We start from the raw sequence: 21,505 nt of genomic DNA on the forward strand, positions 1-21,505 counted from the left end.
TCCCATCGCTTCTTGCCCCGCAAGAAAAGCACCCTGAGACCTAGAGCCGGAAGTTGCTGCGATTGCAGCAGCCCCCGCGCTCGCTTTAAGGCCAGCCTCTTCCGGGGCGGTGTCTCCTGCGCGCGTGCGCCTGCACCGCGTTGCCGCCAAGGAGCCGTTTCCGCCTCGGACCCGCGATCGGCGTAGCTTTACGTTTCTGCGGATCTTCCGCCATGGTGAGTGAATGGGCGGGCGCTCTCTCGTGTTTTTATTCGCGCGCGCCCTCCTCCGGCGCCTCAGCCAAGCCGGTGCTTTTCTGGGCATCCTCCGGGGGCTTCATTCCCATTTCCTCTATTTCTCTTTACTTATTTCACAACAGTAGCTTGCCATGTCCCCCCCTTTTGGGGGGGGGGCTGCAATATTTCGGTATTGTTGTTTTTTAAAAAAGAAACAGCTGCTGCAAGAGGGCCTGAGCGCTACAAATACAGTGCAACATTTTCAATAGACAAAAATTGCTGTAAGACCATTTCATAGCTTCTTGTTCCTGGAAATGATGCTGAACCTGTTGAATTTCTGCCTCTCCTGAGGATTTGCCGTACTGCTTTGTTTTGGAATGGTTAAAACGGCTAAACACGTTGCATACATAAATAAATGCATGCAGCAGTCTCTTTTATATTTCCCCATAGCTGTCATCTCTTGGCTCCGGGTAACTTCACACCATCAATTCTGCTTCATTCCTCCCTATAGTGACACTCAAACCCATCAAGACCAAATGAGTTCTTCAAAAGGAACAGACAGCAGGGTTGTACTGGTGTGGCTAAAAATTGAGGGTGGTATCTGCTTCAAGTTACAGACTCCGCTAACCCAGAAATAGTAGCTCGGGTTAAGAACTTTGCTTCAGGATGAGAACAGAAATCATGCTCTGGGGGCACGGCAGTAACAGGAGGCCCCATTAGCTAAAGTGGCGCTTCAGGTTAGGAACAGTTTCAGGTTAAGAACAGGCCTCCGGAACAGATTAAGTATGTAACCAGAGGTACCACTGTATTCAACTTGAGAGCAACATGTTTTATAGTGGGAAATGCATAAATGTCCATATTCTTCAACTGCTTAATTAACTTTAATGATCGAACAATTTCTACTCTGTGTCTCAGCTTCATAAATGGTGGAAACAATACCTCATAATTTTTTATATATTCCAAAACAGTTGACTGGCTCTTTTTCTTTTTGAAGACTTTAGCAGCTGCTGGAACTTGGTTACTGATGCAAAAAAAGTCCTCACCCTCCAGTGAATGGTAACATGGTTCCATTCACGTGTCACAAGCAAATTCTGGCTATGAGTTGGGATTTGTTGAGAATGAAACCAACTGTGGTCCCTGGTTCAGATGTAATAAAGAGCCAGAGATGGTAGTTGTTTTCTCCCAGTGCAAGTGGGAAGGAGCAAATGATTCCTTTTAGAAACATTCACAGTGATCTATTAGCTATAGTTCATCACAATGTGTGGGCGGTAGTATTGAGAGGGTTGTCTAATTAGGTATAATATATATCAATGTGGCTCTAGACTTATGTTTTACTGGTATTCAATTCTCAAATAAAGCCTATTCTCCCACTCTCTCATTTTAGGCTCGAAATGCAGAAAAGGCCATGTAAGTAGTCTGAATATTGATATTTTGTCACTGAGAATATTTTCAGCATATTCTAACAGTTAAGCTGCCTTCTGCCTTTGATCCATAACCGTTTAAGAAATATTACTTTGCACTTCTACAGCTTACATTATGTTAATCTTGGTATTCTCTGCCTGTGCTTATTAGTTACATTTTGGACATGGTGTTTCAGACTGTGACAAAGTATTCCTAAAACACACAATTTTAATATTTTCTCCATTTCTTTATAAGGCTTATGTTTGGTTCTTCCCATGCTAAATCGTATAAATGTATGACATATGAGTATTATGATTGCATATTGTCTGTCTGACATGGAACTTTCTTCCTTTTAGGACGGCCTTGGCGAGATTTCGCCAAGCTCAGCTAGAAGAAGGAAAAGTTAAGGTAAGCCAGAAAACCAGTTTGGCTTCTGAGGAGGAAGATTTATGGAGCAGTTTCTAATAATGTAGGGGTAGATCAGAGTTTCTCAAGACCACTGAAAGTCGTATGCAACCATAGCAGGCAAACTGTTCTCAAACATTGGAACGGATGCATTAATACATGACTGTTGACCTGGTCATATGTTTCTGCTTATCTTTCATTATTCTGCAAAGGAAACTGGAAGTGAGTCTCCAAACTTTTGCCTCCTTGATAATTGTCTTATTAGAGAATCAACTATTGAGCATTTTGTTCTTGGCGTGATTATGAACTCGAGTCTTCCACATGATACCATGCTGTACCAATGGACAACCATGTGATGTCTCATTTTAACTTTTACAAATCAATGCCTTTTCTATCTTGTAAAACAATAGAGCTGTTACATTTTGTTTTATGTTTGCGTATTGCTGCACTCACAAGCTGAGGACAGGTTGCGACATAAAACAAATATAAAAAATAACCTGTCCTGCTAAAAGTGACAAAGGGAGTGATGGGGCAAAGGAAGGTTAACTTTAGGAAAGGCAGGAAAACATGAGTGTAATCCTCTACCAAAATCTGTAAGGAACATTCATTCATCTTCTGCAGCCCTGTTTTTCCCCCTTTAGATTTCAAAACAGTGATTCTCCTCCCTGTCCCATTCTCATTGAGGTGGATCCAGAGTGTCTATTCCATGAATGGAAAGGCTCCTCTCTTCTCTAATAGACATCAGACCAGTTAGAGGAAAGGGAAAGAGGTGATTATTGGTAATTTCCACCTCTCCTTCACCCTGCAAGCTCCCTTTGCCATCTTCCCCCACTGTTCTGGGAAGTCCAACTGTCTGGAGCATTTGGGGGGCAGGGAGGGGTATGGGGAGAAAGAAGAGCTGCCCAGAATTGCTTCTTCCACTTGTACTTGCAGAAGTGTCCTGTTAGCAGAGTTCCACTGCAGGCAAGACAGTCCAGCTCCACCTAAATATTAAATACTTGTTCAACTGTCAAATGTCCCCAATGGCGTCTGTAGTTTGGTTGTCCAGATAAAAACTACAGGGTAGCAGTGGTGGCACCTTATCTATAAAGCAGTCTTTGGCATCTGTTCTGACAAGAGAAAGTATTAAGGTAATAGCAGCAGTGCAAAATTAATGGCTGCCTCTATTGTGACAGAAGGGCAGACATGATTATAGTGGGGAAGGGGGTAAATATTTTAGACCCAAGAACTCACTGTCTGATATTTTGTTAGCCTACATTAAACCTGTAAGCTAGGGATAGTATAAAGTGTTAATCATACTTGGAATAGTTGGATATCACATAGGAAAGGTTTTACTGCATGTTAAAGCTCATAAAACTTGTAAAAAAATATAACTGCCGCTAATGCCAGCAATTTCAAGAATTATGATTAAAAAAAAACAAAAACCCATGCAAACTGCTTAGGGAGCATATTTTTGTGGGAAAACAGTGTGAAACTGAAAACTTATGTATTTTTAAATTTTCAAAATAACAGCTAGAAAGTCAAGGTGGCTTCCAGAATCTGAGCGTGAGACAACAGGAATTATCTGCCCCCTCCCCCTTGGGGTTGAAAGAGGAGGGAAAGAATTTTCAATCCCGAGAGATATTTGGAATAAGTGCCCCCAAAATGCTGATGGACCCTGAAGCAGTCTTATTTAAGACTTGCCCTGTATCTAAGAGATGTTTGCTACCTTATATTTGGTCAAAGCAGCTTGACCAGAAAAGGGTTTCCAGTATTCCTGAAAGCTTTGACTCTCAGAAGGAAATTAATTTCAGAAATCCAGAGCAGCCACTGGTAGTGCCAGACTGTGTCCAGGTTGTTGTATGTGGTACACAAAAGGAGGAACCAATATTCTAATGGCAGTGTGAGGCAAAAGAAATTAGACTCTTACTTTGTGCATACTTGGAACTATTACAGAGATGTGGAAAGTATCGGGAGTGAAATGTTGAGAGTTGCATTGGCTGTATGTGCAGACAGTGAAAATACAGAAAGTACACAAATCTGAAGATACCATAATCATATTTCTTTGTTTCAAACAGGAGCGAAGGCCTTTTCTTGCTTCAGAATGTAATGAACTGCCAAAAGCTGAGAAATGGAGGCGGCAGGTATTTGCTGTTGTGGATTCTGAATAACAATCCTCTAAGTATATAAATGAACCCCTGATAACATAGTTCCAACTTCTGTCCATTTATTGAAAGACAGTCATACCTTGAATCTCAAATGCCTTGGCTCCTGAACAAATCAGCTCCTGAACGATCAAAACCCAGAAGTGAGCGTTCTGGTATTTGAACGTTGTTTGGAAGGCGAACGTCCGATGGGGCTTCTGATTGGCTGCAGGAGCTTCCTGTAGCCAATCAGAAGCTGTGCTTTGCTTTGCTTTGCTTTCCGAACGTTTTGGAAAGCGAACAGACTTCCGGAACAGATTCTGTTCAACTTGGAAGGTATGACTGTTCTCATGTATTTCTCTGCTTTGTCATGTAAACAAAAAAGTGGACAGGGCTGCAAGAATTGGTCTGCACATGGCTGATAGCAGCAACTGGTGGGTGGGGAGCTGTGGCAAGGAGGAGCATGCTCTATTACTCCTCCCAGTCTGCCACCTGAGGCAAGGGGCTCACTTTGGCTAGTGGCAGGGCTAGGCCTATGCACACCATGGTATCATTATGTTAAACTACAAACCAGCTGTTGTAGTTTAACAAAAAAGTTCCAAAGTTTTAAATCTATGAACTGTCAAAATTGGTTGACTGCAAAACCATTTCTAGGTCATGGGAGAGAAAATGTTGGAAATGCTCTTTTTGAATAATGATTGCATGATGCAGTACCTTAAACAAATAGCTTAAAAATTATTATTCATTATACAAAAACTTTTTAAAGGTATTGCGTCATACAGCCTCTAAAATAGATGCTGCTGATTTGTTTGAGGAAAAAAGTAATCGTCGTATAATGTCTCCTTTTAAACAGATTATTGGTGAAATTTCCAAGAAAGTGGCACAAATTCAGAATGGTAAGTTCCTAATGCAGGGGCGGTGTTAATATTCCTAATGGAGGGGCAGGGTTAATATCCTTATGAGCCTGCAGATTGTACTTTTCACTAACATTTCTTACACTTGAGACTTCTTGTTATCTCTGACCCTGAAGAGCTGCAACTGCTCTGAGGTCTAGACTTGTGACAGCGAACTGATAAAAGGAGCAGTAGCCTTTGTTGGAAAGGATGCTGTGATATCTGAATTGTGAATCTGGTATTCAACAAGCCTATCTAGCCAAGCTAGTCTTGGGTCAACCTTCTTGATCCTGATGTGCTTTGAGTCTTTGGAATAATAACTGGCTCTGGTGCTTTTGATATCCACACATTAAAACTTACTTTCATAAGAAGGCTACTATAAAAGTTGTCTAAAAGCAGAGGGATTGATGTCTTCATGTGACAGAGAGAAATAAAGCAATATGAATGAGCAGTATTCTACAGCAGTGCTACTCAAAGTGATGGTCCATGGATCGGTGCTGGTTCATGAGCCATCAGCTGTTACTCTGCAGTAACTCCACCTCAATCCAGGTTGGGTAGGACACTTCAGGGATCAAATATGGCCTTGTTCCCTGCCTGGCACATTGGGGGTGGAAAGAAATTGCCAGTCTACCACATCAGATAGTTTGAAAAACACTGTGCTACAGTACCTGGAAAAATTCAGAATAGAGAGTGTATATCTATGACTGAAATAGCTATTTCCCTCCCATTTCCTTTAAAAAAGCTGGCTTAGGTGAATTCAGAATTCGTGACTTGAATGATGAAATTAACAAACTCCTAAGAGAAAAGGGGCACTGGGAAGTCCGGATAAAGGAGCTGGGAGGACCCGATTATGCAGTAAGTATATAAAAATTATTAGATTCATATGTAGGAAAGTGCAAACACAATGCAAATTTATCTGTTATAATTTGATAAATAATAACCACTGCCTGGTTCTTATCATTGGGAATCTCAGGTGAGATACCCACACAGTGGCTCTCAATACCATTCACCACACGGATGCAGAGAAAGGTTCAGATAGTATACTGTTGCAGAAGATAAGGTTCAGTAAAACATTTCTGGACATGGATAGATACAGCTCGTGGGCTTTTCCAGATACAGATACCTACAAGTATAAGGTATCTCTCTTGCTTTAAATAAGTTCAGCAATTCAAGACATAACACTGAACAAGTAACTTGGCTAACTGACTAACAGACAGACAGATAAACTACAGAGTAACAGACTACTGAGCTGACATATTAATCACAGATATAGTCTGGGCACTGGGCCATTACCATAGCAACTATGTTGGCTGACCTTGTGATTAGCTCATCATGGGGTGATTGACACTCATGAAGGAAATTAACCCATTCTCATACCCAGTTATTCCAAGACTTGTGTAAGTGGATATCTACATAGGTAACTCAATAATTCAAATGTATTGTTGGGTCTTCCATGTTATAAATCGTTTTTGTGAAGTTCTCCAGATTTGACCATGCCAATCTCGGTCTGCCCAAACCACATGAAACTCTGCCTGTACTCACAAGTTCTGTCTAATTAGCCACACAAGAGGAAACACTAAGCATTGTGGCTTTTACCCCTTTCTTCCCCCTCAAGAGAATTGGTCCCAAAATGCTTGATCATGAAGGGAAAGAAGTTCCAGGAAACAGGGGTTACAAATATTTTGGAGCTGCTAAAGATTTGCCTGGGGTCAGAGAGCTTTTCGAAAAAGAACGTAAGTATTTTTGTGCATGTGACATATGCATTCGAGAAATTAAATCTTTTTAAAAAGTTTTTATTTATACTTTTCAAATTTATACATTTCATTAATTTTACAATCATTTTAACATTTCAAAGTTTGACTTCCTTCCCCCTCTTTCTGTGGTTCCTTACATTTATTTTTTAATATCTCCTGCATATCCAAATTCATTTAATTTGCTCATTTAATTATCTACTTTAAATATATACTCTTATGAAACTGCAGGTTATTACAGTAATCCTGCCAATGTTTTTATCTGTTAATATTCAATAAACCATTTCCATTCTTTTATAAAAAGTTTGTTATCTTGATTTCTTACTTTTCTGGTAAGTTTAGCCATTTCTGCATATTCCATAAGTTTTTGTATCCATTCTTCCTTTGCTGGGACTTCTGCTTCTATCCATTTTGGGGCGAGTAGCATTCTTGCTGCTATAGTCACATGCATAAATAAATTTCTATACAATTTAGGTAGTTCTGTCCCTATAATTCCCAAAAGAAAAGCTTCTGGGTTGTTGTTTTTTTTACAAAGGTTATTTTAAACATCATTTTCAATTCATTATGAATAGAGAAATTAAATCGAGTATAAAATTTTACAGAGTAGCACACGTTTTCCCATAAGACGTGTTGGGAGTTATTTTCCAGTAGTTTCCCCTCAGTTTAATGCAAATGGTAAGAGGAGGAGAAAATACATATGCAACTGATTGCCCTGCTCAATTATTGCAGTGTAATTGCTACTGCTTATTTTTTTATTTAAAATTTACAGTTTTAATTTAGAAACATTCATGGAATAAGCCCTGGCATCTCCAGGTAGGGCTGGAATTTCCTCTTTCTTACAGTCATTCCTGGCATGTTTTACCCAGTGGCTTGGATATACTATAGGTGTCCTTGGCTATTTGGTAGAATCTTAATGACTAGCTAGTCATAGCAGGTAAAGCTATGTGCTTCCATTTTCTCTTACTTGGGTGGAGAGTGACTTTGCATTTGTTCCTTCAGCCCTTCCTCCTCCCAGGAAGACACGAGCGGAACTCATGAAGGCTATTGATGCAGAATACTATGGCTACAGAGATGAGGATGATGGTGTCCTGGAACCGTTGGAGCAGGAACATGAAAGGAAAGGTAGGCATGGTCACCCTCGGATCGGTTGTTGCTTTGCTTAGTGTCTTTTACAGGAGACCCCTGTAAAGTACAGGTAACTTCTACCTGTAAGACAAAGAAGTACAGTGGTACCTTGGTTCTCAAACGTCAAAAACTCAGAGGTGTTCTGGTTTTCGAACGTTTTCCAGAAGCCAAACATCCAATGCGGCTGTCAGCTATTGTTTCCAGGGCACCTTCACCGATCAGAAGCTGTGCTTTGGTTTTCAAACATTTGGGAAAGTCAGTCAGACTTCCGAAACGGATTAAGTTTGGCACTTTTGTTTTTGTGACTGTGTGGAACCCAGCCCAACTATTGATTGATTGATTGATTGATTGATTGATTGATTGTGTGACTGTGGAAATAGATAAATGACTATCATCAGTGCAGGTAAGAAATCCCCCCCCCCAATAATCTTCAATACTGTCTTATTAATTTTATAGTACAGTACATTGATTATTGCTTTCATTTTATGGATCAGTGGTCTTGTTAGATGGTAAAATTCATGTTAAGTTGCTGTTTTAGGGGTTGTTTTTAAAAGTCTGTAATGGATTAATCCATTTTTGCATTACTTTCTATGGGAAAGCGCGCCTTGGTTTTGGAACGGACTTCCGGAACAGATTAAGTTTGAGAACCAAGGTACCACTGTAAAACAGTTCAGTTCTTTTCAAAGGATCTTATTTCTGCTTCTTATTTAAGAAACGGTAGTGGGCATGTTGTTGAGGGCACATCTTCCATTTTGGCATACGCTGTGTATTAAATACTTCAGTAGTGTTGCTTCTGTCTCTCCATGTGCATTCTTACATCACGGGCGTGTGGCTGTTTGTCTGTCTTGCCCTGTACTGACAGCTCTGAACGGCAGGGTCTGAGGCACAGTCTTTTCCATCATGTGCTACTTGATTTCATCCCCTCCCCACCCTTAGAAAAATAATAATTAGATGCCAGGGATCTATGAATGTGTGACCTTCTGCATGTGTCGCTAAGGTATATCCCATTTCCCAAATTAAGATTCTGTTAAGATTTGTTGACTGAATATTTGCAGATCAATTTAGAAGCCAGTTTTAATCAAGCTTGTGTTTACCTGTTGTTCATATTATCCACTTTTTATACTGGATAAAATAACATGTAGTAAGCTTTTGATATGACCTTATATTGCCCTGAAGTCAAATGCGAGACGCTGTTATTTTACAAATTTTGTCTGAGAATTCAACTAATTTTTTTGGCGCTTGCTAACAGCACTCCTGTTTAGACAAGCTTACACAGGTGCTTAGAAAGCTGAGGTAATTTTAATCTGTTTTACTGTTTTAACTCTTGTATGTTTTAAAACAGGGTTGTGATCCCCCTCACCTTGATTTTACAGTTTTATCTTTTGTAAACCGCTTTGAGAGTTTTTGTTTTTTTGCATAAAGCGGTATATACATTATTAAATAAAAAAAATGAGTTAATCAGTATTGGAGCTTTTCTACTACAGAAGTGCAGGTTTTTTTCCTCCTAAAAGGCAGTCAGATGTACGTACTAGTGATATTGGTCTTGTTTTATTCAGAAAATACATCTGAAATTTATCTGTTCCCTCATCTGGATCTGCTTCCTTGGCAATTCGCTCCAATAAATAGATCTTCGGTTATGCTGATGATAATCACATGGGGACAGAGGAAATTAATTCAAGTCTTTTGGAAAGAAATCAGCCTCAAGAAAATTAGATGAGCTACTAGAAGGAAATAACTAAGCTGCTGCTGTTGATTATGTCAAAGCATTATAAGTTGACATGAACTATACCCCAACAGAGTTGCCTTCTTGCCACCATTTTGGTACTTTTAAGTAAGATAAATCTTCTGCTGTTTTGCTTATTGAGTTCAGAAGATTGGTTATTGCCCTTTGAAAAATGAATACGCTTGTAATTTTACTTAGATTGTTTTATCAGAAGAATTTCATTGACATACTACATTACCTGGGGTTTGAGGTTTGAAGGCTGTACATTATGAGAATATGGCTTGCTAGGCTCTGTAGACCTTATTGTGGGGAAGAGTTGTACATCTCTACAGAAATTAGCAGAACTTCTTGAATTACTCTTACATATCTAAGAGTATAAAATTCAACACCTGTTCAACTAATGACAAACTGGCGTATAAGTAGCACATGGTTCTGAAAGTAGCATTCATCAGTTCTCCACAGTAAGTTCATGCCTTTCCCAAGTGTGCTTTGATCCTGCACCATGGCTGTATCAACCTTCCTTTCATTTCCTGAGACTAAACCCTAGTGTTCAGCTAAGTATCATTCTCATTTCACAATTTTGAGTCTTGCTGTACTCTTCTCATTTCAGCCTGTTACTGTATCAAATGATGATACAAGCTGTCTGAACTTATGAATATTTACTCGGAAGTAAGTTCCATTGGTCCCAATGACACTTACCTCCAAGTTAATATGCGTATGTTTGTGAACTACAATTTGGTATTAGTAAACCCATTGCGTTTTCCAGTAACTTCTTCCCTTTTTTCTAGACGCTTGCATTGTTTGTACAGAAGGCATATAGAACAACAGGTGTGGTTCAAGTGTGTTTTTTAATTACATACATAAATTTTAAGATACACATCATGTTCTTTTTCTCCTTTCTAACTATGGTCCCTGGTTTTGAAGTGTCTTTGTATAGTTTGCTTGAAATATTTATTTTGCCAAAGGCAGAAATGATGATCAGAAAGTATGAACATTTTACTTCAGCTAAAGGAGAGAACAGTGAATTGTGACATGTTTGAACAGGTCTCTTTTAGGCAGTTCTTAAAAGCTAGATTTGGCAGCAAGTTTTGGAACACCCAGTTCTGGAGCTATATCGCAAAGTTTGGCAAGCTGGAAAAGACTCTCCTAAATATGCAGGGGCTGGTTTTTGGTAGCTTGTTTTCCACAGCACTAATTTCTAGTTTTTCTCTGCCTTTTTCTCTGCCCTGGTGCTCCAACGATGGTATCAAGCTTGCTTGTTGCCTGATTCCTGGCCTATAGTAGATGGTGCTATAAATGCAGGAAGCAGGGAGGTTGAAACTTCCTGCAGCAAAGTATTTTCCATCTTGAACAAACACTCCCTGATAGAATCTCCACTGCTAGAAATGGATCCAGAGCTGCCCCAAACCTACTGTGTTACTCTCACTCAACTGTAAATGTTACAGCAGTACAGAATTGCTTGTGGTTCTGAGCCATTTAAGGCTTTGTAGGTCAAAACAAGCACTGTGGGTTTGGGAACTCATTGGTAGCCAGTGCAGGCGTGCCAGGATCAATGTAATATTCTTAACCTGGCTGCTGAATTTTGCACTAGCTGAAGTTTCCAAACCATCTTCAGAGGCAGTCCCATTGCCGTAATCTAACCTAGAGGTTACTTCATTCCTTAATGAGTTGTTAAAAATAGTATTAAAAACTGAACACATACAAATGTATGCTAGTGAAGTCAGCCTAGCTTTTGTGAACAGGAGTCACACTTCATAAACTTGAAAGAATTCTTTATGTATGCAGTACAGGAAAGGCAAACCATTTTAAAGTATAGTAAACCATTTTAAAGTATAATAAAGTTCAGGCTTTCTCAGAACTTATCATAGCACTGGGTAAAAGGGAAACAAGGTTTAGAGGGAGACATTGTCAGTTTCTATCTGGATAAAGTTGAGTAATGTGTGCTGCAGACTTGAATCACAGTGGGGGACAGGTGCCGGGCAGGAGGGATGCTTCCCTTACTGTTCAGCTGACAGAAGGCTATCAACTGAGTGACACCCTTGGATACCCACCACCCCCATTTCTAGCCCAATCTGTTGTAACTATAACCTGAGTAAACCCTGCCCATAACTCTTTGTAGGATTGTCGTAAGTTTCTGCTAATTGTACCCTTCTAAATGCCTTCTCCAATGCTACTGTTCCCTTCTCAAGGAAAGAAAGTTCAAACAGTGCAAGTAAAAAACTGATAAGTACGTGTCAGGGAACTGACATCTAAAGCGCCGCAGGTGCAAAGGCTCCCTGAGGTTGAGAGAGCAGTAGCAGCGGAAGAGGGAACCAGTAGAGGGCGAGCAAGAACTCCAAGGGAAAGTGAGTCGGAGGGATGGCTCAGAGACGCTTCAAGCGAAACCAGTGGGGAGGTCTCAGGACCTCCTATAGGGACACCCACACCTCGACGGAAACTGTCACGCCGAGAGGCCAGACGACGTGTTTCCGTTAAGGAGCTTTTATGTTGGAAACGTTTCCGAAAGCAGCCACTTTCGGATTCTACTAGTGATTGACGCAGCCATGCTGGAGGGGCTCCGTCACAGGCAGAGGTTTGAAAACCTGATCAAACTCTGAGGGACTTGCATTTTACGCACAAGCAGCTCATCGTCCCATCATAGCAATCCGAAAGTCACCGAAAGCCAGCTTGTGCAGAGAGAAGCATCATGAGCAACCCAGCCGGAACCGGGGGAGCAGGAGCAGCTGGAGGGGGTCCAAGCCTGGAAGAAAGGTACAGAGCGTTGGAGATCCAGTTGGCGCTGCAAACGGCGAGGCTTGAGGAGAGGAGGGCTCAGGATGCAGAAAAGGGAAAGGAGAAAACCACCCCGCTCGCCAGAAAGGTACCAGGATTGGTGCAGAAATTCGGGGGGGATCCCAGGAACTATCATGCCTTTAGAACAGAGATGCAATACGCTCTAAACTTGCAGTTTGATGACTTCCCCGACGAGGAATCGCGAGTGGCGTATGTGATTGGCCATCTCGAATCCGGGGCGAAAGATTGGGTTAGACCCCTGATGGCAGCGAATAATGAGATCTTAAAGGACACGAGGAAGTTTTTTCGTGCCATGGACCTGATGTTTTCCAGCGATATTGAGCAGGGGGTGGTGCGAAGGCAGTTAATGGCTTGCCAGCAAGGAAGCAGATCTGTCCGTGAGTACTGGACTGAATTTACTATGCTGATTCATAAATTGGGGTGGGACCTATCGGCGGAGCCCATCCAAATGCTTTTCGAAGAGGGGCTTTCTTCAACCGTCAAAGATGAGCTTTCCCGGGGGCCCAGGGCGGAGTCTATGGACCAATTAACCAAATCTGCGCTGGCCATAGGAGCGCGCCAGGAGGCGAGGGCTTTGGAAAGGCGGGAAGGGAAAGGAGACCGTTGGAGGGAGTTCCGCATTCCAGACATTCCAGAGCCATCTTTCCCGCCGGCAGAGCCGATGGAAGTTGGAACAGCGCGGGCGCGCGCAGTTTCAAATCCCAGTGAAGGGCGGAAGAAGGAGGGAAAGAGCGCCAAGAGATGTTATCTCTGCCAACAGCCAGGGCACTTTGCCAGAGTCTGCCCACAAAGAAAGGAATGGCAAGGGATGGCAGGAGCTGTTGGGGGAAAGGAAGAGGAAAGCAAGGAGCAAGTAAAAGCCAACGCCTGGCTGCCACCGTCGGGGCACAGCAGCCAGGCCAAAGAGCAATGAAAGTGCCCATGCCAGAACCTCCCAGACCTGCTTTAGTGATAGAGGTGTTACTAGAACTGCCAAACGGACACCCACTAAAGGTCAAGGCGCTTTTGGATTCAGGCAGCTCCTGTAATTTCATGAGCAAGGAGTTTGCGGCTGAGCACCAGATACAGACCATCCCTTTAAGTAACCCCTTGCAGGTGACTACGATTGACGGCAGAGAGCTGTTGGGGGGAGAAGTTAGCCAACAGACTGTCCCGATGATAATGAGAGTGGCAAGGCACACCGAACAGATAGCGTTTAATGTGGCCATCCTGGGAGGAGCGCCCATCATTTTGGGGATGAGCTGGCTGGCGCTACACGATCCGCTAGTGGGCTGGCATCAGAGGGTGGTCTCCTTTGGGTCAGCGCATTGCCTAGAACACTGCAAGGAGGGGAAGGTCTCGGGAGGAGACAGAGTCACCCTAGCGGGGATGGAAGTGATGGGCAAAGGGAAGGTGCCCCCGCAATACGCAGATCTGAGCAACGTATTCAGCGAAAGGGAAGCAGACAAACTGCCACCGCATAGACCCTTTGACTGTCAAATCAACCTACTCCCAGGGGCCCAACTCCCAGTAGGCAAGCTGTACGCCATGTCAGACAGGGAGATGCAGGAGCTGAGGGAGTTCATTGACAAAAACTTGAAGCGAGGTTTCATCAGAGAGTCCCGAGCGGTGGGGGGCAGCCCAGTGTTCTTTGTGGACAAAAAGAACACAGACAAACCGAGACTGGTGTGTGACTTCAGGGCCCTCAATGCAGTGTCGGAGCCCCTGGCTTTCCCTATGCCCCGAATTGACGACATTTTGACCAGAGTAAGGAAGGGAAAGATTTTTACAAAACTGGACCTGCGGGGGGCGTACAATCTGATACGCATAAGGAAGGGAGATGAATGGAAGACCACCATGTTTACCCCTTTGGGAGCCTTTGAATACCTCGTTATGCCCTTCGGTCTACAAGGGGGCTCCGCCTGTTTTCAAGCTTTTATAAACCACGTTCTGGGACCTTTGCTCTACAAGAACTGTGTGGCCTTTTTAGACGACGTGTTGGTGTATTCGGAAGATGAGGAACAGCATGTGAGGGACGTTCGAGAAGTGTTGGGCAGGCTGCAAGCCAACCAGCTGTGGGTGAAACTGGAGAAGTGCCAGTTTCATACCAAGGAGGTGGAATTCCTGGGGTACCGCTTGTCAGACAAGGGATTGGCCATGGATCCAGGCAAGGTTCAAGCGGTACTGGAATGGAAGACACCGAAGACCAAGAAGGACGTGCAAAGATTCTTGGGGTTTGGGAACTTTTATCGGAAGTTCATCAAGAACTTTGCCCACTTGACGGCGCCCATCACCGACTGCCTCAGCAGCAAGAAGAAATTTGTTTGGACGGTGGAGGCGGATCGAGCCTTTGAAGAACTGAAAAGGGCTTTCGCCTCGGAAGAACAACTTCTGCATGTGGATTTACAAAAACCCATGAGAGTGGAAACAGATGCATCCGACCGGGCTATAGGGGCGGTCCTTCTTCAACCGGGGAGGAGTGCGTCGGAGTGGAGACCGTGTGCATTCTTCTCGCGGAAACTGAATAAGTCCGAGAGGAATTACACGGTGTATGACAGGGAACTACTTGCCATTCACGAAGCATTCCGGAGGTGGAGACATTTATTAATTGGGGCACAACACAAGGTGCAAGTGTGCACCGACCACAAAAATTTAGAGTATTGGAGAACAGCTCGAGTGCTCAACCAACGACAAGTGAGATGGGCACAGGAATTCTCCAAATTTAACTTTGAGATTTGTTATGTGCCAGGCCCAGAAAACGTCAGGGCGGATGCGCTCTCACGCAAACCAGAATATTGGGAAGGGGAGGAGGTGATCGAAGAGAGACATGTCATCCCGGAGGACCGCTGGGTGTGTGGGGCGGCGCTGGTGGGGCAACGGGAACTGGTGGAGGAAACGGAAAATGATGAATATGCCCAGGATAAGCTCAGAGGTCTCAGGGGGGAGGGCGAGAGCCCCGGAGGTTTTGAGGAAAGAAATGGGGCATTGTATTACAAAGGGGCACTGTATATACCCGAAGGTGAATTGAGGGGGAGAGTACTCAAGCAGTTGCATGATAGCCCCACGGCGGGACATTTTGGGCAACACAAAACCATGTGGTTGGTTACCAGGGAATTTTGGTGGCCTAAGGTGAGGGAAGATGTAAGGGAGTATGTAAGAGGGTGTGACCAATGTCAGCGAGCCAAAGGGGAAAGAAGGGCGCCAGCAGGGTTATTAGAACCTTTACCCACACCAGAACGGCCTTGGGAAGCGATATCAATAGATTTTATGACGGATCTGCCAAGGTCCAAGGGGAAAACAGCCATCATGGTAGTAGTAGACCTGTTAACTAAGATGTGCCATTTTGTAGCATGCTCACATGCAGTCACAGCGGAAGAAACGGCGAAGTTGTTTGTGGAACATATCTTTAGGTTGCACGGGGCTCCCTCGAGGGTGATCTCAGATCGAGGCAAACAATTAACTTCCAGGTTCTGGAGGAAGCTCATGAGCTTGCTACACGTGGAAGTTAATTTTTCAACTGCCCGGCACCCTGAAACCAACGGGCAGGCGGAAAGGGCAAATGGCATTCTTCAACAATATCTTAGGTGTTATGTCAATGACAGAGAGAACGATTGGGTCGAAAAGTTGGCGTTGGCAGAATTTGCCTACAATAATGCGGAGAATGTGTCCACAGGGATGAGTCCCTTTTTGGCTAATTACGGGTGTCACCCCAGGGCATTTCCAGGGGAAGGAGGGGAGAGATGGAGCGTTCCAGCGGCTGAACATTTTGTAGAAGAGATGGAAGCCATCCATCAGCAGCTCCAGCTCAACTTAGAAAGGGCCAAGGCACAATATAAGAAGCAGGCAGACAAGAACAGAAGGGAAGGTGAAACCATAAGGGTGGGGGATCAAGTGTGGTTGTCAACCCAAGGGTTGCCGTTCAAAGGGGGTTGTAAGAAACTGAGGCCCAGAAGATTGGGACCCTTTGAGGTGATTCAGCAGGTCAACCCGGTAGCTTTCAAACTCCGATTACCCAACCACATGAAATTGCACCCAGTGTTCCACAGGTCGTTACTGTCACCATACAGGGGGGGACGTGAAGGGGAGCACGTCAAGGGACCAGCCTTGGAAGAGAGGGAACGCCGCAACCATGTAGCGGAAATCCTCGATTCCAGGTGGAAGGGTAATCAGGTGGAGTATTTGGTGGCGTGGGAAGGGGAACCGGAGTCAGAAAACACCTGGGTAAGTGCAGAGGAAGTCAATGACGAGGTTTTAACAGAAACGTTCCACCAAAGGTTCCCGAGGAAACCTCAGCCTATAGCAAGGTTTAGGAGGGAGTATTTCGGCACCACCGATGAGGAAGAGGAAATGGAAGGGTTCGTGGAGTCGGAGTTGGAAGATGGAGTGGACTCTGATGACGAAGAGTACCTAGAGAGTAGGAACAGCAACAAGTGGAAGGAAGTGTTCGCGACGTCGGAAGATGAGGGAGGTTCTTTCAGGGGTTTCACCTCCTCACCGCCAGTAGGAGAGGAGACGGGAGGGGGTGAAGGGGGCCCTGGAGGGGAGGTGGATGTCAGGGAACTGACATCTAAAGCGCCGCAGGTGCAAAGGCTCCCTGAGGTTGAGAGAGCAGTAGCAGCGGAAGAGGGAACCAGTAGAGGGCGAGCAAGAACTCCAAGGGAAAGTGAGTCGGAGGGATGGCTCAGAGACGCTTCAAGCGAAACCAGTGGGGAGGTCTCAGGACCTCCTATAGGGACACCCACACCTCGACGGAAACTGTCACGCCGAGAGGCCAGACGACGTGTTTCCGTTAAGGAGCTTTTATGTTGGAAATGTTTCCGAAAGCAGCCACTTTCGGATTCTACTAGTGATTGACGCAGCCATGCTGGAGGGGCTCCGTCACAGGCAGAGGTTTGAAAACCTGATCAAACTCTGAGGGACTTGCATTTTACGCACAAGCAGCTCATCGTCCCATCACAGTACGTTTGTGGATTCACCAAAAGTTGACTCTTATAATTGACTCTGAAATGAAAGAGCTGGTGCTTTTTGAATTGTACTTGGTCAACCTCTTAAAATCCAAATATAAAGTACTAGTTTTTTTACTTGCCCAGTTATTGCAGAAGCAGTGGAAAAATGGAAAGCAGAGAGAGAAGCACGACTTGCAAGAGGTGATAAAGAAGAAGAGGAGGAGGAAATAAACATCTATGCAGTAAATGATGATGAGGTATTGTGCTGCTTTCAGTTCTGCTAATAACAGCATGCCATGAATGTAGAAGAATTCATTAACAGTAAAAGGCAGAGTGGCATAAACATTAGCAAACTTGGATAGGCCTGCCCGTTTCAGTGTCTGTGCATTTCAGTGTCTTTATGTATGTGATAAGTGCAATTTCTTTTCTACGTGGATAAAATGTGACTGTCAGAAGCTGGGGTGTGTTTCTGAATTTGGAATGAAACATCAAGATGAATCAAGTCTTAATTTAGGCTATGCTTCCTGCTGTGTACTGGTTACACACAGAGCATGCATGAAGCTTGCTGTGGACTTATAGCTGTGTGTTTGTGTAGTTTAAAGAAAACACTTTGGCTTTTTATAATGGAACTTGAAAGCTAGTCAGTTTGCATTTGACCAAGTTTGGAAATGTAGTTAACAAAAAACCTCACATATTTTCCAACTTTGGAGAAATCTGATTTTTAAAGCAGCTCAGCCCAATGCCTGTTGTCTGAATTTGTATAAAATGGGTGCAGTAGGAAGATCTAGACTCCCCCCACCCAGCGGTTCTCAAAGTGGGAGTGGGGAATGAAGCGGAGACTTTCTTTCCTTCGTTTACTTCTTCCATGCATGCACTTCACCTTATCACCTCCAGCATCAGGGCTGGAAAGGAGAAATGAGGGGAGGCTTTCAAAGCCCTCTGTGATGTATTCCGTTCTCCTTTGCACCTTGGCATTGGAGGTGTAAAGGAGAGCATGGGGAAGATTGCAAAGGGCTTTGTGATCCCTGTGTTGGAGGTGACCTCAAAGAACAGCACAGGGAGCAAGAAGCAGTTCCCACTGAACTGAAACTGCTTCCCTTTCTCTGAGCAAGGTACACTCCTATCTACTGCCCAGCACCTGATATTCTTTCCTACAGGACAGTTGATGCTCATTGGCTTTGTGGCAGGAGTGTGGACAGTCCAGCTAGAACAAAATCAGGCGCCTGGTGTTGACTTTTTCTTCACTGGCATAATGCGTGTGGTTGCATAAACTGAATGTTCTAAATGTATTGCAGTCTGATGAAGAAAGCGGAAAGGAAAAAGAAGGAGAGGACAGTCAGCAGAAGTTTATTGCTCATGTCCCAGTGCCATCACAACAAGAGGTAAGGAACAAATAGAAAATGAAAGTTGTACAGGTACATTGAACTTCCAGAGGAATAGCTACGTTGGCCTACTCCAGGGGAAAAAACGTTCTGTGGCACCTTTTTGTGGCTACTGTGTTTTCTCTGTCATTCCTGACTTCATTAGTGCATTTTGCAAATTTATGTGAAATAACTGGAGCAAACATATACAGTTTAGCTGAAAAATAAAGCCAGACTAAGGTTCAGAAAGTGTTTGTATCTCAGAAAAGAATCATTTTGCACTTTGATAACTATAAAGGGGTTGTTCAGACATAACCATGTGAAACAACGCTTAAGTGTTACAAGAATGAGCCTTGGGATTCCATTGCTCCTCCCACTCAGTAAATTAGAACTTCTGTTTCTGGGCTGCAGCAAACCATAATGTGCCTGTTGCAATGAAATGGTAAACTGGTTTTCTGCAGTCCCAATTCAGAAGGTTCTGAGCATAATGTGCAATGAAAAGGAAAGTATTGTGCTGCTGCACTAGTGAGAGTTCTTGCCCTGGCTTCCACCAGCACATCCGGTTAGTTGAATCCACCCCGATACCTCAGCATCTTTGCAAGGAGAGTTTGTATCAGTTCTGGAAAAGTGGTGATACAGCATCCTAAAAGTCACTGGCAACTTAGGTCAAGGAACATCAGACTTTGGCCACAGCAATAATCTTTTGACACCTCTTTTCAAAGCTTTCATTAGGTAGTTCCTTTTCGTTGCCAGCATGTACGTATAAGCTATTTTTACTAAATCATTTGCAATCTGTGAAGTTTCAGTACTTTATTTTAAGGCTGAATGTTTTTAATCTGCAGATTGAGGAAGCTCTTGTCCGAAGAAAGAAGATGGAACTTCTTCAGAAGTATGCCAGTGAAGCTCTTATGGCTCAAAGTGAAGAGGCTAAGAGACTTCTAGGACTGTAGCATGTGTTGAGACAGTTCTGTTTTATAATCCATCCTAAAGCATCCTGGGAGCAGTTGCTTAAAGCACATTGGTTCTGCAAAAATAATGTACACTTTACAAATGCTGGAAACAAAGGGTGATTTCTTTCCCTAAGCACATTTCACTGCAAGCATTTTACTCTGCCCTATTCTGTACAATTTTTTGTTTTCAGCTTCAGTAGTCAAAACTCAAAATAACTAGCCAGCTTGCCTTTGAGTTGTCCTTTTCTAGCTGCTTTCCTTTTTGCTTAATTTCTTTATATGGCATTTTCAGTTGCTCTTAAATTAGAAATTAGCATTCCAGTATGCTTCTCCAGTCTCAGTAAAATACAACAGCATTTAGATAATCCCATAGTTAGCTGCTCACCCTAATTGCCTACAAATTTGGAACAGAATTGAAGGCAGTTGTTGCAGTGTGGTGTTGTTGTTTTTTTAATGTTTGACTTCACAGCAGAACTGAAGCGCTCTGCACAACTAATACAGCTTTATGTAGCATGCTCAAAGCTCAATGTCAACACCCACTTGGTTGGATTTCTGAAATGCTGGATATTTCAGCAACTTATATTGTAAATACTGTTTCACCTTTGTAATATCACACGGATCTTTTCAGTAAAACAATTTTTATGTAGACACATTTGTTCATAGTTTTCACTGTGGCTTGAAAATACGTCTATTTCTTTATGGGAAAGTCATGAGACTAAAGCCTCTTAGCTGCCAGAATCTGCTTTATCACATGAGCAAGGGAGGTTTCAATAAACAGAATCAAGAAATGTTAGGACTCCATAAATCAATACCAATAAGATCATTATCTGAAATGTATGTGCATGGAACCCATTTGAAAGATGTAATATTGCAGGTGAAGCCGGTACACATTTTATGGGCCATTTTCCCAAAGGAATATTACAGTGCAGTCACTGTGTGTGTGTCTTGTATTAGTCCAGTTCACAGGTAAAGCATGGGATTTATCATGACCTACTTTCCTAAAATAGCTTTTACAAACCAAAAAATTATGTAAGCTAGTGTGGCCACTAGTACTCATGTGTCCTTTGTGTGCTTATTGTGGCTGTGAAAGGGAGTTGAACAAGATTTATATTAGGAAAAGTCAACCAAGGAAAAGCATGGATTCTAGTGATTTGGCAGCTACCAGCACCTAGAAGACCATTTGTATAAGATGAATCCCCAGTGTTATTTTCAGAACTCTTAATTCCAATGTCTTCAGTTTGCTCTATAGGCTTGTGATCTAGAAATCATCAAACTTGCTCAGGGGGATTGTTTAGTACAGCTTCATTCCAAAACACAAAGCATACAGCAAGAAAAGTAGCATTTGAAATGGAATGAATGAGTGGCGTCCCAAACATCTTAGTCACTGCTATAATGCACCATAACTTTTAGTAGTGAAGTCTCTCTGTTTTCTACATGTAGTTATCCTACATGCATTTATCCTATTCTTGGTTGTAATGAATTTAACATTAGTCCTACACATTAATAGTTTCCTTATGCTGCTTCAGTCCCTTGGGCACAGTGTTTGATTTGTTACAAGTACAGTGATACCTCGAGTTACATACGCTTCAGGTTACAGACGCTTCAGGTTTCAGACTCCGCTAACCCAGAAATAGTACCTTGGGTTAAGAAATTTGCTTCAGAATGAGAAAAGAAATCATGCTCCGGCAGCGCGGCAGGAGTGGGAGGCCCATTAGCTAAAGTGGTGCTTCAGGTTAGGAACAGTTCAGGTTAAGAAAGGACCTCCGGAACAAATTAAGTACTTAACCCGAGGTACCACTGTACCAGTTTGGTATGGAAGCTATGCCACCGGTCCCTTTTC

General features: G+C 43.1%; 1 protein-coding gene across 1 annotated transcript; it reads left to right on the forward strand.

Moving 5' to 3' along the window:
• The first annotated feature begins 88 nt into the window (after nucleotides 1-88).
• On the forward strand, nucleotides 89-20,313 carry ISY1 (ISY1 splicing factor homolog). The gene is made up of 11 exons (XM_081898352.1): nucleotides 89-215; nucleotides 1,600-1,622; nucleotides 1,973-2,024; nucleotides 4,079-4,144; nucleotides 4,998-5,040; nucleotides 5,780-5,892; nucleotides 6,653-6,770; nucleotides 7,788-7,910; nucleotides 17,499-17,611; nucleotides 18,650-18,736; nucleotides 19,558-20,313. Exons 1-11 carry the CDS (start codon nucleotides 213-215, stop codon nucleotides 19,663-19,665), a joined length of 849 nt encoding a protein of 282 aa, XP_081754478.1. The 5' UTR covers nucleotides 89-212; the 3' UTR covers nucleotides 19,666-20,313.
• Nucleotides 20,314-21,505: the final 1,192 nt, after the last annotated feature.

This window comes from Podarcis melisellensis (assembly GCF_964234715.1).
Source record: "Podarcis melisellensis genome assembly, chromosome: 2".
Classification (NCBI taxonomy): domain Eukaryota; kingdom Metazoa; phylum Chordata; class Lepidosauria; order Squamata; family Lacertidae; genus Podarcis; species Podarcis melisellensis.